The following is a 16841-nucleotide window of genomic DNA, read 5'->3' on the forward strand; positions in this document are numbered from 1 at the left end:
TTTAACTCCAGCCACCAAATCGCTCTGTTCTTAATCATACATAGCATAGCATGTCCAATAGTTGGTTCCTCACTTCTCCATTGATAAAAACCTCTTTTTGGAACTGAGCCCTAGATCGTCCTTCAAATCACTACATTATTTCGTGCAAATGATGTTCATCCATGGTGCTTGAAGGACAGTGTTCTAAATTCCAGTCTTGTGGTCTCCACAAGCAGAGCTGCTGACATTCTCGGCACACAAATATTAATTTTATATTCCATTTTGTCCTATTCAGAAACCTTTGTTCTCCATATAGAACAGTATTATTGCTGGTGTAATCTTTAAATGAAAACATATGAGCAGATACAATGATCACTTTATCTGTGTAGCACATTGCGTCATCTCCCTCTACTACACTTCTGGCTTTCCTGGTTGTCATTGTTTTTTTTAAACCACACCAGACATTAATATGTGGGAGACTAAAGATATAGTATGTTCTTCACAATGTTGTACAATTCTTTTCAATGTAGGATCTGCCTCCTTGATGATCTTCATTGATGTAGTATTGTTGTTTAGCATGTTTTAACTTTTGTATGAAGTCTCTTTTCAGTATCAGGGCTTGCTATTGTATAGATTTGGGCTCCTGAGAAATGTTGGCACCTAATATGGATCCTGTTTTTGAAGGCAGATTTTTTTCAAACCGTCCCTCCCCACCCCCTTTTCTCACCCAGCCTTTGCTTCAAACCTTCTCTAGGTTGTAGATTTTGTTTAATTTCACATTGTAAAACAAAACAGAAAATCTACACATAACATCTAAGCTTTTGAAAAAACAAAAAATCCTTACGGAGATAAAATCATGCCCTTAGCAAAATACTGTTCATCAGTTTTGCTCGATTAGTTTCCGGGAATCTACGAAAGAGCTCCTTACCAGTTACTTAGTGGACCAAGAACTGGAAAGTAGTTTGATGGGACAGTTTGTGCTAGAGGCGAAGAAGAGGATATTGTGGGAGGCAAGCAAACGGGCAGGAGTGTTGCGATCAATGTGGGGTACTATTGTTAATTAACCAAGATTAAGTCTACCTAGGAGATTCTTAGTCCCTCTCACTTGGTTAACTATAAAACTCTTCAGTAGTGTGGGAAATATTCTTAGAGTGATAAATCTTGCTTTCCATTTTTAAGTTGAAAGATTTAATTCAATAAAAATAAACATAATAAAAATTATTGTACAATATGTAAAAATTTGAAAAATGAAAGCATAACATTATCACATTAACTATAATGAAATCAACTAACTTAAGAAATGTGTGCAAAAAATGGGGGGAAATGATTGAGAGAGAATAAAGAGCAGGGAAGATGATTTCAATCACATCGAGAAAGCCACATCAGAAACCGTTATGCTAATAATTATTTTAATGCAGGTAAAATATTGGTCATACTGCAATACAAGTTTAAGGTATTGAGAAACAGCATAATGAAATATTGATCACAATTAGATTAGGAGCACAGTTAAAAATGTCAAGGAAACTTAGCACCTTCCTCTCCAACAATCTATCTTTATGGTCTATCTGTTTGTACATTAGACAGATAAGATGTGAACAGACGTGAACAGACATCTTCTGTAATCTGTTTCAGTAGATAAATCCATAAAAGATAAATGAGTTCTGTCCGTCTTCTGACTGTATTGTATACCATCCTACTGTGCATTATAAGATAATTCATCACCGTTTTTCCAGTGAGATTTAATTTCTATTGTATAAGAAATCGGTTTCAGTGTGCTATAGCTGACGTGGAAATAGATGTATTATTTTTTAATCTTATTCGAAAGTGTGGTTTATGTTTAGGTTGATTTTCCTAGCCATTTACTTTTAAGATGTATTGTCATTCATGCCAGCTGAATTAAAAGTTCAGTACTCTTTAGGTCCTCTAGATTAGTACTCCAACTTAATTATTAGCGAACTTTGAGTATCCCTACTAAATCATTATTGTAATCGGAGGACTCCTACTGAGTCATTGCTGGAATGCCAGGTTCCAGCCTAAGCAAGTTTGATGATTTGAACCTCAAAACAAAATGCAAAATGCAGAAACAAGCATTCATTACGCATATGATGAAATATTGTATTTAATTCACAAATATAAAAAATTTGAAGCTTTAATAGGAAGCTCTGGGCCTTTCTGAATTAAATTGAAGCTGACCATCATCCATGTTTGATGTTCTTGCACTGCTTCCACAAATCAATCTAAAGATACAAACTTAATTTTTGGCCTCCAATTTCATATCCCTTCATATTTATATTAAGTTTAAAAATTATAATATTTACATTTTTCTTCTTGATTTAAATATAGAAGCGATATGCACAGTTCACACTCCTCACGCACACTTTCAAAACACTACGCTACACCTCAGTTTGGCCGAACTCCTACTTACACATCCCACACATATGATGAACCAGATTTGGAGGTCGGGCCTTCTCCTGTATTGCTGTTAAATCAAAACCGAGGGAGAGGTAGGTGTCCCTGAAAGATAGTTGTCTCGTCTTCCACAGACAACTGTTAAATCAAACTAAAGGAGAATGACCACTCAACCTAATCTGTTCCCTTCTTGCACAGGCTTACTCATTAGGCAGTTGCTTGATGTTCACACAGAATTTGTGTGGCATGCTTCATCATTAATTCCACTTACCGTATGCCTCATGATCTCGGATAGGCTCAACTGTAACTCTTAGCCATCAGGGAGCACAACTCTTATTATTTTTTTACCTAGGGATCCTATATTATAATTTTAAAATAGCCTCTGAGACTCCTTGCACTCTTTTTATTTTTCCCAGAATCTCAGGACTAAATTAAAAACAGTAGCTGACATGTTTAGAGATACCTAGTGGGGGACCTGTTAGGTCGACATTTTTCAACCAGCTCTTCTAACTCCCCCTTTGGTCACCCGGCTTTTTTCAGGACCAAAGGGATCCCCAAACGCATTCCATTTAGATGTGTTTGCGTAATCCACATTCAATTCGCACACCCCACATTTATGCCCACAGACATTGCTGGTTGCTGTTCCTTTGCTGATAACTCTTGAATTTCCCGGCATGCCTAGGTTTGTTTCTTCAAGGTGAATTGCTCATAAGAGAGCAAGCAGGTGGAAGCTTCTGTCACACTTACTCCACAGGTGTCCCCGGCATCTGCACCTATTTTTGTCCTGCTTTCTCTCGATCATCGCACCTAGAGCATGGGATGACCTACTGCTGTACATCAGAGATCCCCCCTCACTTCTTGAGTTACTCAAGAATCTGAAGATCTGACTATTGGGAAAGCTTGTCCAGTAGGCACGGCTAGACTCTTACTCCGTGCCAGCATACCCATCCAAATGATTGCATGCTTTATAAATACACCTAACCTTTAGTTAACATATACGTTATTAATCTGTTACTATTTTATTTTCTAAGCAGGTGAGGTCCCCCCTGCCTTTGAGTAGATGACGTGGACCGCTAGGTGTCCGCAAACCACAGGTTAAGAGCTGCTGCTACAGGAAGAATTTGAGATAGATTTTAAGAGTATTTATGACTTCAAAAAAGTGGTATATCCAAAGAAACAGTGTGAAGAGACTTAGTTGTTGCGTACGTTTTTTAGAATTGTACTGAAAAAGATCTAGGCACCTTATGATTTGCCTGTAACTTAGAGGGAGAAAATCGAGCTATATTGCCAATTAGCTGATGTACCTAGTTAACTCCTTTTTCCTCACACTTCCTGCAAAAGAGGATCGTGTGGTTGACTTGTATGTTCGCATTCTACTATGAAGAAGGTGATAAAAATGCATCCCGCTCTGAGGAGGGATACATTGAAGCATTCTTCAAAATGGTAAGAGAAAAAGCTCCTGCTTTCTGGGCATATAATAGGTCTTTAAAGGAGAAAGGTGAAATCAAATCCATTCTTGATGTTAACTTGTTGCTGCATCCTTAATGCTACTTCTTTGGATTCTGAATTTAAGATCAGCAGCCTCATCTTGCTGTCTGAAACAGGGGTTACATCCTATGCACACCTTGAAATGTTAGGTTTGCTTACTCATTACTCACCTTAACTGTACTTTGCTTTACTCACAGGTGGTTGAAATGTATTCAAGTGGAGGTGATTTACATCTAGAACTTCCAACAGGGCAGCAAGGTGGTACAAGAAAGCTCTGGGTGAGTATTTTTTATATATTTACACAGGGTTCTTCACTGCCCTTGAACACGCATTCAGAACATTTTTCAATATCTGTAGGCATTTTAGAATTGGCCATAATTAACCATAGATGTGAAATTTTATAATTGCAGTAAGACGGGCAGACCTGTATTCTTTTATATTTACACTTAATCACATGACATGGACAAGTACATGTGGTTTAACGACCCATAATAGCCTTGGTAGAAAAGTAGTAAATTTAATAATTGTTTGCAAATATATCTTAACAGAAAAGCAGCCTCAATAAAGTGTTACAATCAAGGAAATGAATATAATATAGCAAAGGCTTGACTCAGGGTATCAATAAGCTAGCAACGTTCTTTACCTTCTGAATTCGTAATGCAACGGGTGTGCAATTTGTAAAACAATTTTCTTGTGCAAAGGACAACATGCTACTTGTCCTGTAAATAAATCAACTTGTCCAGTAAATAAATCTGCTTGTTCCACATAGACCCTAATTCGATTAGCTTGCCTGGAACAGAGACAGTACTAGTTTTTATTTGAATGAAACTAGTAAATAAAAAGAATGCTTTGCAACGAGTATGCTAGAGTAAAGCTTAATTTATTTGATTGCAAAGTGTGTGGAGTTTGGTGGCGATTAAGGTGATCCTGGATTATGCACTGGTGCATTTTAGAAGTGTATGTTTTACATTGTATTGTAAGTTTCCTCTTTTGAACCCCATAGCCCTGCTGATATTGAGCTCACACTGATGATGCTGAATGAGCTTTTCAGAATTAGAAATAGGTTACACACACTGACAATTGCAGTCAGTGTTCTGAATTTGCCTATTCATCTATGACTGTGAATGCAACATGTGACTAATAAATTAGACACAATCACTGTTGTACATTACCCCTCTGAGATTACTTACTGTGATTTTAATATGTAACTTCCAGGGATACACCCTGATCTCTGCAGTTGCACAACGCCCCCCCTTTGCCCCGATTTCTAAGTGGAACAACAGGCTAAAAATGTTAGTTCTGCAGTCAGTTATCAACCCACTGAACTACCTTTAGGGTTGTGAACTGCAGATTCCAAATGGAACTTTGTATTAGGCATTCCGAGTGGCATCTGCTTCATATTATATTGTGCATCATTCAGAGGTTATTATGTTTTTACTACTTTAAAATTGGATTGTAAGTCCCTCTCCTCATATTATGTTAATAGTTTCTCATACAGCACGCTAACAACTACCAATGTTTCTTGGTGCTAGAAGGTAGAATTCCCCACCATTGTTTATATTCACTGATTTGCTTTTATCTTCTGCTTGAAATTAATATTTTCATTCTTTTTCTTCTATCATTCTTGATAATGTTGTGTCAATAGGGTTCTCATGCAGCACACTCCCATCATGGTTTATTGGCGCTAGAGGGAAGAGACACACTGGTTTTGTATTCATAGTTGAAAGCCTTATAAAACATCCTGTTTTTTTTTTAAAGCAGTTTGTTGTATTTCTTTGCCACCTTTTGAAGGCTTTGGTCCTATGACATGCAGTCTCTTCTCTCATTTCTTTCTTGATATTTTCACCTTGTACTGATATCTTTTTATCCATTATTTTCTTTAGTCTTCCATATTTCTCCCATTTCTGTTGTCCTATGCATGCTAATTTCTCCTCTCTTTCCTCTTATTCATTTGTCCTAGTTTCTCCCGCCCTCCTTTCTTTTTGCCCAGGTTGTCTTTGTGTCCCATGTAAATGGAATGACTGTTGGAAAAAGAACATGTGGCATACACATTACGTCAAGTTTTATTATGCTTGTTTCTCATGCTTTATTTAATATGAGCTAGGAGCAGCCACTCTTCCATTGTGGAAAACATTCATTGATACAAATCAAATTCTCTTCCTGTGTGGCTAGCATGAAATACCTCTGTTGTCCGAATAGATAGTATCATGGGATCCCTTGATAAATGAAGGAATTCTGTCAAGTCTTTTAACTTCAGGCCAATGTTTTATTCCATTCATAGATCTGCAGTCATGCAATGATTTTTCCTACCTTCTGGGGTGTATGAAACTACTTTATTATAAGGGAGTTTGATGACTGGTTATTTGTGAGTGGTAGCCCCAATGCAGTGCAAGTTTCCTCTAGACATATACTTGTGTTTTAATGTATACTCTGATCAAAAATTCCACTTTGTTTCAATTGAATAAAGAAACTTTTAATAAGGCTTTAATCATACATTATACCCAAGAAAACAGATCACAAGAAAAAAGGCAGCTGCCTGATCTTAAGAGGGTGAAACACCATTCTACAAAACCTTTAAGATCATCTCGGCTTACACATGCTGCTGATATTCTCAGTAAACTGAAGAAAGAGGGTGTGGACAGAAGGAAGAGTGAGATAGATGGATATGGGAAGATCTTGGGGTACTTTTTAATTGGACTGTCCTTCCATGTAACTTCTACTTTATTACACTAATCTCGTTTGGATACAGATCCTGCAGGTTTTACCAACAAGGGCTGTAATGCTTATATATTATTTGAGCAATGATCTCGACTAACTGACTGTTATGACCGGCCAGTTGCAGTTGTTTTACCAGTTTGTTGATTTACGTAATGTTTTGAACCAATGCCTCCTGTAGTGCTCTATGCCATTGCTAACGGTATCTAAACCCCCTGGGAGCATGTAATGCGATGTAGCTCGAAACTGACTACTGTAATTGATGTAAAACTGGCTGCATCAATTAAAATGAATAAAAATGGTTAAAAAAAAAATCTTGGGGTACTTTTACCGAAACACAATCAGAACATGTATCCTGCCTATTCTTAATCCAACTAATAACAGTTCAGCTGTCCATGTGATGATAAAGAAGTCGACAGACACACAATCTTTGTCATTTGCAAAAGAGCAGTCTTTTGTTTTGTCACTGTTGCTAAGCGCCACCCACCAAGGCTAGAAAATCGTTGAGAGTCAGACTTCTGCCAGTGTAATAAAAAGGAAGCATAAGGCATCACTATGTCACATATGCATTACTTTGCACAATTAATCTTCACTGTTTCCACTTTGCAAAAAAGATTGCATCCTTTTGCAGCCACAAGTGGTCCTCCTGTAGGCGGGTAGAGCTAGATTAGAGAATATAGGGGCGAAAATGGAGGGAATTACAGTGATTCACTGGCACATCTCAGAAGGCATTAAACAATCAATAGGGAGTGAAACCCTTAGTAACCCTTCCTAGCCAAGGAATACCTTCCAATTTCTAAAAGGACTCTCACCCACTAGAACTCAGTAGTAGCATGCTTTGTTATAGAGTTCTAACCCAAAACGCCTATTGTGTTTGGGTGAGCTTGACCTTCCGAAGAAGGGAGCTCTTACTAATTGTGCAACATATGGTCATCAACAAAGGGAAGGGCTGAAGGAGGTAATCAAGCATCTTCCAAATAGATGCACAAAAGGGGGGGGGCAGCTATGAAGCAAGAGGACAGAATAATTGAATACCTTAGTAAAATATGCTCTAGAAGTTGCCACTATGATTAGTTCCAATTGCTAGGCTGCAGTGCATAGTTTAGAATCTCTGGCTTCAAACCAGCTGTAAATTCTAGTGTTGCAAACACTCCATTAGATGATGCATGTTGATATGGCTGTCCTGATGAGACTCTTGAACAAAAGAAAAGGGGCAAAGATACAGCATCGGCCTTCGGGACTTTGCAGAGTATGGACTCCTGTTTCACAGGGACCTCATCTGAGTCTGGATGTAGTACAGTTGTATACCCAACAGGACTCTACATATCCACGTTCATAATATGATCTGATGTGATACCCCCACCGTGAGTGCTCCAACTGTAATGATGTCTGAATCCCTAATGCTGATTTTTGTTGTCATGGATGACCCTGGGTTGTGCGTGTGCGCCATGACATAGAACTGTCTCCCAGATTGTGGTATTTTTGTACGGGGGGGGGGCACCCAAATTGCTACCCTCATAGTTTTGAAAGGCTACTGCCTTTGCTAGGAATTAAGCAGAACGAGCATGGTGGTGTCAGCATGCCTAACTGCATATTCCTGACTGCTTTCCCTTCTTTCATTCTGTGGGGTGGTCTCTTTTTATCAGTTAGAAAGCACACGGGTACCTTCAATTGTTTTATACTCCGCTTCAAAGAGTGCAAAAGGAATCAAGCAGGATGGACGTGAGCATGCAGGGTTGGCCCTTATATGTGGTTCTGCACCGTCACTTTGGGGGCTTAAAAAAGTCAACATGGAGCCTCACAGTGCCTATTAGCAGCGTGGAGGAGCACTTCTATGAATAACTTCCATATCCTATCTGGCACCTGGGGAATATTGTAAAGGTGCGAAATATTTGGTGAAATAATAGTAGTCCTCAGAAGGAGCATTACCAAATGTAAGTAAGTATTTCTTTATTGTTCCTTCACATTTACTGGTGCAAGATTACATTGATAAAAAATAGGCCTGGGCGGTGAACTCCGCTCTGTTCGCGGAGTTTTCTGCACTCCGCAGAGCTTGCGGAGTGCAGAAAACTCCGCTTCGCGATGTGCAGAGGAGTTTTTTCCCCGATCGCGAACGGTAAGTTCACGATTGCGAACGGTAAGTTCGCGAGCTGCAGCTCGGGTAGATTTTCTACCTGAGCGGCAGGAATACTAGCACAAATTGCAGTTCGCACTGCCCAGGCCTGATAAAAAACAACCTGAGATCATGCTATTTAGTTTCCAACTTTTCTGTTGCGTAAATCTTTAACTTTGGTTCTGGTTTGCGCTTCTAAACACTTTTTCTGTGCTGACAAGACGCGGAGTTTGAGATAGTACATTTAATAAAAAATGTTGTTCTTTGAACAGGAAATTCCCCCCTATGAAACAAAAGGTGTGATGCGGGCAAGCTTTTCTTCACGAGAGGCAGACAACCACACAGCCTTTATTAGGATAAAGACAAATGCCACAGACAGTACAGAGTTCATAATATTACCAGTTGAAGTGGAAGTCACCACAGGTCTGTATAAGAATGCAGTATTAGTATTAAAAATATTTGTAGAATTGGCGGGTTTAGTAACTTTGTTTGTTTTTTCATGAAGCTCCTGGAATCTATTCATCCACAGAAATGTTGGATTTCGGTACATTACGATCTCAAGGTGAGTGCTTCATTTCATGGGTTTCCATTTTTATTTATCAAAACACTGTTAATTGCAGGTCTGTCCAATGTAGGTAGAGTAGCTTTGAGCATCAGTACAGTACGTGGATTAAGACTAAACAGTAAGGTTCTTAATGGGCAGTAAGTATGAAATTTAGCTGAGCATTGAAAAAATTGATAACAATTTAAATGATTTTAAGTGAAGAGAAACTAAACATATAGCACTATTCTCTTTTAACATAACATTAAAAATCAATCTAGTCAGAGACTATTTGCATTGTCGTAAGATAAATCCAAACTCTCTGCCTTGATAAACAAGTGTAAAAGGCTTCAGAGTCCGTTGCTACATCAGCTTTTCATAATTTGCTCTGAAATTATGATGGTGCTGTAATTTCTGTTTAAAATTGCACACTGTTTTTGTCTAAAGTAAAATGCATTTACAACTACGATTGGCTTGAGAAGATATTATCCCAAAAAATTGAGGCCTACTAGAAGGGGCTCGTGTATGTTCCATAACATGTTCCTTGTACTCTAATGTTGGCTGCCAGAAGAGTTTGTAAGGAATGCCCAAACACACTCTTTAAATCTAAATTTGAACATCTTCATGGACTCTGCATCAATCTAATTAGTAAAGTGCTTGAGATGAGACCCATGCAGCAATTTATTTTTAGAAAAAAACGTATATCTATATTAAATAAAATGACATTGTCTCTGTTTTGGCTTTAAAAAAAATCTTAATTCTGACATGTCTTAGCTCTTCGTGTGTAGTCTTAGTCTCTGTTTTATTGGGTTTAGTAGCTATGCTCTTTTCCAGTCTTTTCGGGTGTTTGTGGTCAGTACTTGGGGATTTTACCCTTGGGCTTGGTTGGGTGTTGTTCTCCCCTGGATCAGATAGTATCTTCTGTCCCTGGAATTACTTAGACTCTGGGCCCACTTAGCCTAGGGGGCCTAGTAGTATCCTTGTCTTGTTTGCTCATCAATTTCTTTTCCTGAGTGTAGCCAGCTTTGTCATTTTCTGCTTTTTTAGGTGGTAGATGTTTACACACACAGTCCAGAAGTGATTAGTTTTTTCTTATTAATCTTTTAAATCCATATTGAATTTAACAGCACCACAAAATGAGAATCATTCATCTGATTGGCTAGCAGATTATGTGCGATAAACTCAAGGTTTGTCCTTTTATGCGTCTTTGCAATAGAAAGAAACACCTTTTAATATAAGTCTTTGTCCCTCCACGACCAGCTCCTGACTACCTGTGGAGCACTCCTTAAATGTAATCCACCTTATGGCATCCTCACCCTTTCCCATCTCTGTTCTCTGGATGCCAAGCATTTGTTGTGCGTTAGACCATTCCCCAATGGTCAGTTAACACACTCTGGCTGAATTCCACCCTTTCTTTTCGGTCATAATTTCTCTATTCTTAAATGTTCCTTTTGTTTTTTTTCTCCTAAGAACTTGCCCACTGAAAAAAGTGCCCTAGAGTCGTAAGACAGACAGGGTTGGTTTGAGTGCTGTGTGGTAAGGCGACCAAGCGGTCCATCAGAATTCGCTATAGACAGTCATAGCAGCCATATAATCTCATATGAAGTGTACAACCTGTGCAGTGGGGCTGGGGCGATACAGTTCACATAGCGTAGTGGTCAAGGGTCATGTGCCCTTTCTGGGATAGGCTGATTGACTGGCGCTAGGCTTTTCGGCTACCTCTTCGCTATCTGTTCATGCACCATGGGTTTGGATCACCAACAATCCTCAGTTCCATTGACGCCTGCTCAAGATCATAGTGGATCAGATGAACCTTGAACACAAACACAGGCTTAGCTTCCAACCTCTGACCCACTTCTCCCGTCAAAAATGTCTTTGTTCTCATTAATTCAGTGATGAGGAGACACCGAAAGATTAACACAAATCTACATTTCCCCATGTACAATGCTGGGTAGGCAATAGTTCTAGGATTACCCTTTCACTGTGCCAATTTTGGCTCAAATATACATTTTTCCAGTTTGAAGCACAAATGCTTCTTCTCTTAATGTAATAGCTAATAGCATACCTTCTTGCAACAATCCCCACATTGCGCTTCACTGAAAAAAAAACCACTACTGGGACTAAATGGGTGTAGTAGTTTCATAAAATAGAAACTGAAAGAATCTGAATGAGTGATAGTTATGTGAACTGGTATTCCAGCAGCTCTACTTAAAACTGGTTTTATTTTTTTGATTACATGATAAAGTTAGAAATCATAAATACGGAGAGGGTAACCCACTTTACACCAGTTGCACCTGTATTTTCTTTACTCTGTTGCCTGAAGTGGGAGCTCTGGGTTTTACCCCTGCATTCAAAAGAGGCTCAAACAACTTTTTCCAATGAGAATTGGCTTGCATGGAAAAAAACACATTTGGCCAATACAACCTGCTTTTAAGATTCTATTTTGGTTTAAAGGATGTTTTTTCTAAAGACTATATAATATGTGCATATTTTATAAATAGTTCACCAGGATCCCACATAGGGGTGGGACAGATCAATGCTTATGACTTAAATAAAGTCTCTCCATAGGAAGAATTAGTGTTACGGGTAGGTACATTTTCTTTCCCTAAATCTCCATAGCCTTCCTGTAAGACGATTTTCTATTCTAGACTACCTTTGTACCTAGATTCCTATACCTATCATCTACACTAGTATGGCGCAGTGCTGCTAAATTACGTTACAATATTCATGTTGCTTCCTCAATACAGTGGCAATATTTCAGCATCAAGAATCATTTTCTTTTCCACTGGTATCACCACATGGCAAACACCTGATGCTGCCTGTGATTTGCCCTTAGTGTCCTTTCTTCTTCCACATTTAGGTTAGACCGTGTGGTAACCATGTTCAGGGATATTCATGTTCATAAAGACCTTTATTCTGGCTATATTCAAGAATTTGCTTTCCTATTTCTTTAAAAAAAAAACACCTTTTTATTGAATATAGACTTGCAATATCGACATTTGACAGTTAAACATGGATGTGCTGATACAATTTCCATCCTTTTCTCACAGTAACGTAAATACATTAGTCATCCGGCATACATTATACAGTATATACTTAACCCACTGCTCCATCACTCCTCCTCATCTGATACCGAACTTATTGTCGGAGGTGCGCATATACCTCCCCTAAACCTATTCCACGCACCCCACATTCGTCCCCATTTTTTTGGTAAACTTCTATGGATATACGTAGCTTTTTCGGCCGCCATGGCCATATCCATATCTCTGCACCAGTCCTCAAGACGTGGGTCAACCGCTGTCCCCCAATGTTTGGCCACATTCCGCTTTGCTATCAGCATACCAAGGGTTGCCCAGGCTTGGGCTGTGTGAGTCAGGTCTGTTGGCTCCCATAAATTCAGGAGACACGCCTAGGCTCAGGCGGAACAGGAATAGCGCTAACTGCGGTAATGGTGTCAATCACTGCCGTCCAATACAATTTGATTACAGAGCATTCCCACAGTGTTTGATAAAAAGTGCCTACGTGACCGCACTGGCGCAGGGAGTACTCATCCGTGATTGTCCCTATCTTGTACAATGTCACTCTAGCAAAGTATGTCCTGTGCAGCACTTTTAATTGTATGAGGTGTAGCTTAGAGGAAACCGCAACCACTCTAGGGGACTCTATCGCCTCCTGCCAATCTGTGCCGTCCAGCTCGCCCACCTCAGTCTGCCACTTTAGCCTCATCTTTTGCAATGGGTCTGGCTGATTATTTACAATCTTCCTGTACGCCAGGGAGATCGCTTTTCTGTCCATGTGGTCTGTCAGGAGTCTGTCCTCCAATGGAGAGGCTTCGGGAAGAGTGGTATCTAGTGGGATGGCCGCCTCCAATGCATGTTTGATCTGTAGGTAGTGAAAGAACTTAGTGGAGGCCATTTTGTATGGCACTTGTAAATAGTCAAAGGTGACGTTTTTTTCCCCTTTCCATAGATCGCCTAGTCGGGAAATCTCTATTGCGTCCCATTTCTGGAATCCCTTACTTTTCCCCAGAGTGCCTAGTTTTCCTGTGCTCCATAGTGGCGTTAGTTGTGTCAATTTATCTGCCCAGCCCAGGGAACGTGTTACTGTATACCATACGTGGACAGTGTGCGCAGTTGGCCCTAGTAGGTGTAATTTATGCCTCTTGTTGTAGAGCACCCGATTGAACTCTCTCGTACCCAGTGCATATCTATCGATTTGGTACGCCGGCTCAGCATGGGGCAAATTGACCCACTGATTGATCACTGCTAACTGAGCGGCCCAATAGTATGTCTGTACATTTGGGAGTGCAATACCGCCGTCAAACCAACTCCTGATCAGTTTGGACGCTGCGATCCTAGCAGGCTTCCCGTCCCATAAGAGCGTAGTGACCTCTGAGTCTATTGCTTTAAAATAAGATGCGAGTGTTTTGGAGGGCGTATAAAAACCTTGGGAGCGCCATCATTTTAAAAAGTGCTGCCCTACCCAGTAGGGTAAGCGGCAGTGATTTCCAGTGTTTGGCATCACGTCTCAGTCTCTGCAATGGTCCCTGGAGGTTCCTCGCCATGAATTTGTTGGGGTCGGGCGTAACCTAAATCCCTAGGTACTTGAAGCTGTCTTTGACCACTTTCACTGTTCATCCCTTCGGTAATGATGGGGGAATCCCATGCAGGATATATAGCACAGACTTGCCCCAGTTGATGGTGCATTCGGAAACTGTCCCATACACTTCGCATATGTTTAGGAGTCTATGGAGGGAGCGTTTAGGGGACACTATGTATACTAAGATGCCGTCTGCGTAGAGAGAGATGCGGTCCTCCCACCCCTCCACCCAGTGGAGGACGCGGATAATTGGATCTCTTCTTATCCAGGCTGCTAATGGTTCAAGGCAAAAAAGAGTGGGGATAGAGGACAACCCTGCCTTGTTTCGTGTCTCAGAGAGAATTCCCGTGAGATATGCCCGTTAGCCACAACATGCGCCATTGGGTTAGTGTATAGTAAACGGACCCAGGAGCTGAATTTGGGCCCAAACCCCAAATTGTGGAGGACTGCAAAGAGGAACGGCCATTTGACCGAGTCGAAGGACATTCTTGCGTCCAGGGACAAGATGGCGGCATCCTCCTGTATGGTATGTTTGCGGCTTAAAACGTTGTGTAGGCATCTGATATTTAGGGCTGTATTTCTTCCCGGCATAAACCCTGACTGATCCGGGTGTACTAGTTTTGAAAGGTAAGGAGTTAACTGGAGAGCCAAAGTTTTGGCCAGTATCTTGGCTTCAGCGTTGAGCAGAGAGATGTGGCGGTAGGAGGTACTTTCCAAGGGGGGTTTTCCTGGTTTATGGATGGCTACTATGGTGGCCGTATGTTGGTCTATGGGGAGCTCCCCTTGATCTAGGCTCACCTCATAAATTTTTAATAGTTGGGGGTCCAGCTGAGTAGCTGTACGCTTGTAAAGTTCTATGGGATGCCATTGTGACCTAGCGCTTTCCCTGACTGTATCTTGTTCATAGCTAGCATTAATTCATCTGCTGTCAAGTCTGCGTCCAGTAACTGGGCCTGTTCCTTCGTAAGCGTAGATAGGTGTATGTCTTTCAAGAATGCTAATGCGTTTTGCTGTCCTATTGCAGTTGTATGCGTATAGACGTGTTCAAAATGTGTCGCTAATACCTCCACTATTTCTTGTTGGTCCGACGTGACATGGCCGTCGTCATGTCGGAGCTCGGACACCCATCTGTTTGCCCGTTCTCGTTTGTCTAGCCAGGCGAGAAGCTTGCCCGCCTTGTCCCCGGTTTCATAGACCCTGTGCCGAACTGCTTAGTCGGGTTTTGGCATCCTCCCATAAATATTCCTTCTGTTTGGTGCGAAGCCTATGTGTAGTATCCTCAGATGGGTCCTGAGCATGCCGTGATCCTAGGTGGTGCACTTCCTGTTCTAGGGTCTCTACTTTCTTCCGGTCTTTCTTGTGACCTGAGATTAGGGATATCGCTTGTCCTCGTAAAACCGGGTTGTATGCTTCCCAAAGTGTCAACGGTGAATACACCGATGATTAGTTTTCTGCAAAATAGTACGTTGTAGTGGTGAGTAAGCCTTTGCGGGTCTTAGGGTTTTGCAGATAGCCTGGATATAGTGGGTACATGCGACACCGAGTCTGTATCTGTAGTGTGTAGTCAGCCCAGACCGGGGCGTGATCGGAGATACCCCTGGGCAAATGCGATATTTCCCTGAACCTGCCCACACTGTCCGTGACTGTGAGTATGTAATCGATGCGTGAGAAACTATTATGAGCCTGAGAGTGATAGGTAAACTGGCGTGCCTGCGGGATTTTAAAGCACCAGGTGTCTATCAGACTAAATGCGTCTAAGAAATCTGCGAAGCTAGAACGCATGCGATGCTGTGATCTAGGGGGCGCGCGGTCTAGAGAGTCATCCAGTGTTGCATTAAGATCACCACCAATAATCAGTTCTCCCACTGGCAGTGTAAGAAAAAACGTACCCAGTGCCGGAAAGGCCAGTAAGTGTAGTGCCGGGGGGATATACACTGTCACTAAATTAATTGTGCGTCCTCCCCACTGACAGGAGAGTGCTGCACACCAACCCTGATCGTCCGTGAAGGTGCCGTGGACAATCATTGGGAACTGTTTTTTAATCAGAATTCCCACCCCTCAAGAACCCAAAGTGAATTCGGAGTGAACCGCTAATTTAAAACTCGAGCGGTCTAGGGCCTTATAGATCTGATAGAGACATCTAGCCGCAGATTCCTTAACTTAGAATATCCCCAGGCGTCAGACTGGATCCCGACATTTTTTTGCAGCAGCACCTCTGCGCGCCGGGGGACGGCGCCACACGACCCCCCCTGACATCGTCCATGTACGTGACGTCAGCGAGGTCATATAAGTCCCTCCCAGCGCTGACGTCCGTTTTCCTTCTTTTCCGCGTACAACGCGGATCCAGAGTAAGCGGTTCCTCTGGCCTGTTTTCCGGCCCTTTTTCTACGCTTCACATCTGGAACAGTGTGCGATGCCTTCGGGTTTTAAATCGTGTTCTTCCTGTTCACAGCATATGTCCGCGGCGGACCCACATCTTATCTGTATGTGGTGTCTGGCCGAGCACCATGACTCAACGGACTGCGACGCCTGCCAACACCTCAAGCCGAAGTCCCGGCGGGAGCGCCGGATGAAGCTTTTTTCAGCACGGCTGTCCCGGTCAGAGTCATTTCGTCCCCCGGCCTCAACGACAGCAGGCCCCTCTACTTTACAGTTCCGCCGCCGATCGCCCTCTGGGGCCCGGGGCTGTCGTTCGCCACTTATTGGAAAGTTGCGGCACATGTCACGGAGGTCTTCGACCTCACTTTCATCTGTTGTCGGGGGCACTAGTTCCCGGAACGTTCCGGACGTGCGCCCCTGACAGTCGCCCCCCCCGCTATCCACCCTATCCGGGTGCTGGGGCAACTCGGACCCAGATAGAGGCCTATGCCGCGGCCCTGCAGGCCTCCCTTGGGTCCTCTCCAGTCCCTGGGACGTCCTCGGGCCTCTGCTACTTGCGGGGTCCCCGACAGACTCGCCGGTGGGTTCGCCCCCTGCGCTAAATGAGCCATTGCCCTC

General features: G+C 41.9%; 1 protein-coding gene across 1 annotated transcript in view; it reads left to right on the forward strand.

Moving 5' to 3' along the window:
* TMEM131 (transmembrane protein 131) overlaps positions 1-16841 on the forward strand; it is a 943143-nt gene that overhangs the window by 277624 nt on the left and 648678 nt on the right. The window contains exons 8-10 of the mRNA XM_085622890.1: positions 4074-4154; positions 8977-9127; positions 9210-9266. Coding sequence (XP_085479016.1) covers positions 4074-4154; positions 8977-9127; positions 9210-9266 — 289 coding nt within the window. The remainder of the gene's footprint in view (positions 1-4073; positions 4155-8976; positions 9128-9209; positions 9267-16841) is intronic.

Source organism: Triturus cristatus, chromosome 8, assembly GCF_964204655.1.
Source record: "Triturus cristatus chromosome 8, aTriCri1.1, whole genome shotgun sequence".
In the NCBI taxonomy this organism is placed as follows: domain Eukaryota; kingdom Metazoa; phylum Chordata; class Amphibia; order Caudata; family Salamandridae; genus Triturus; species Triturus cristatus.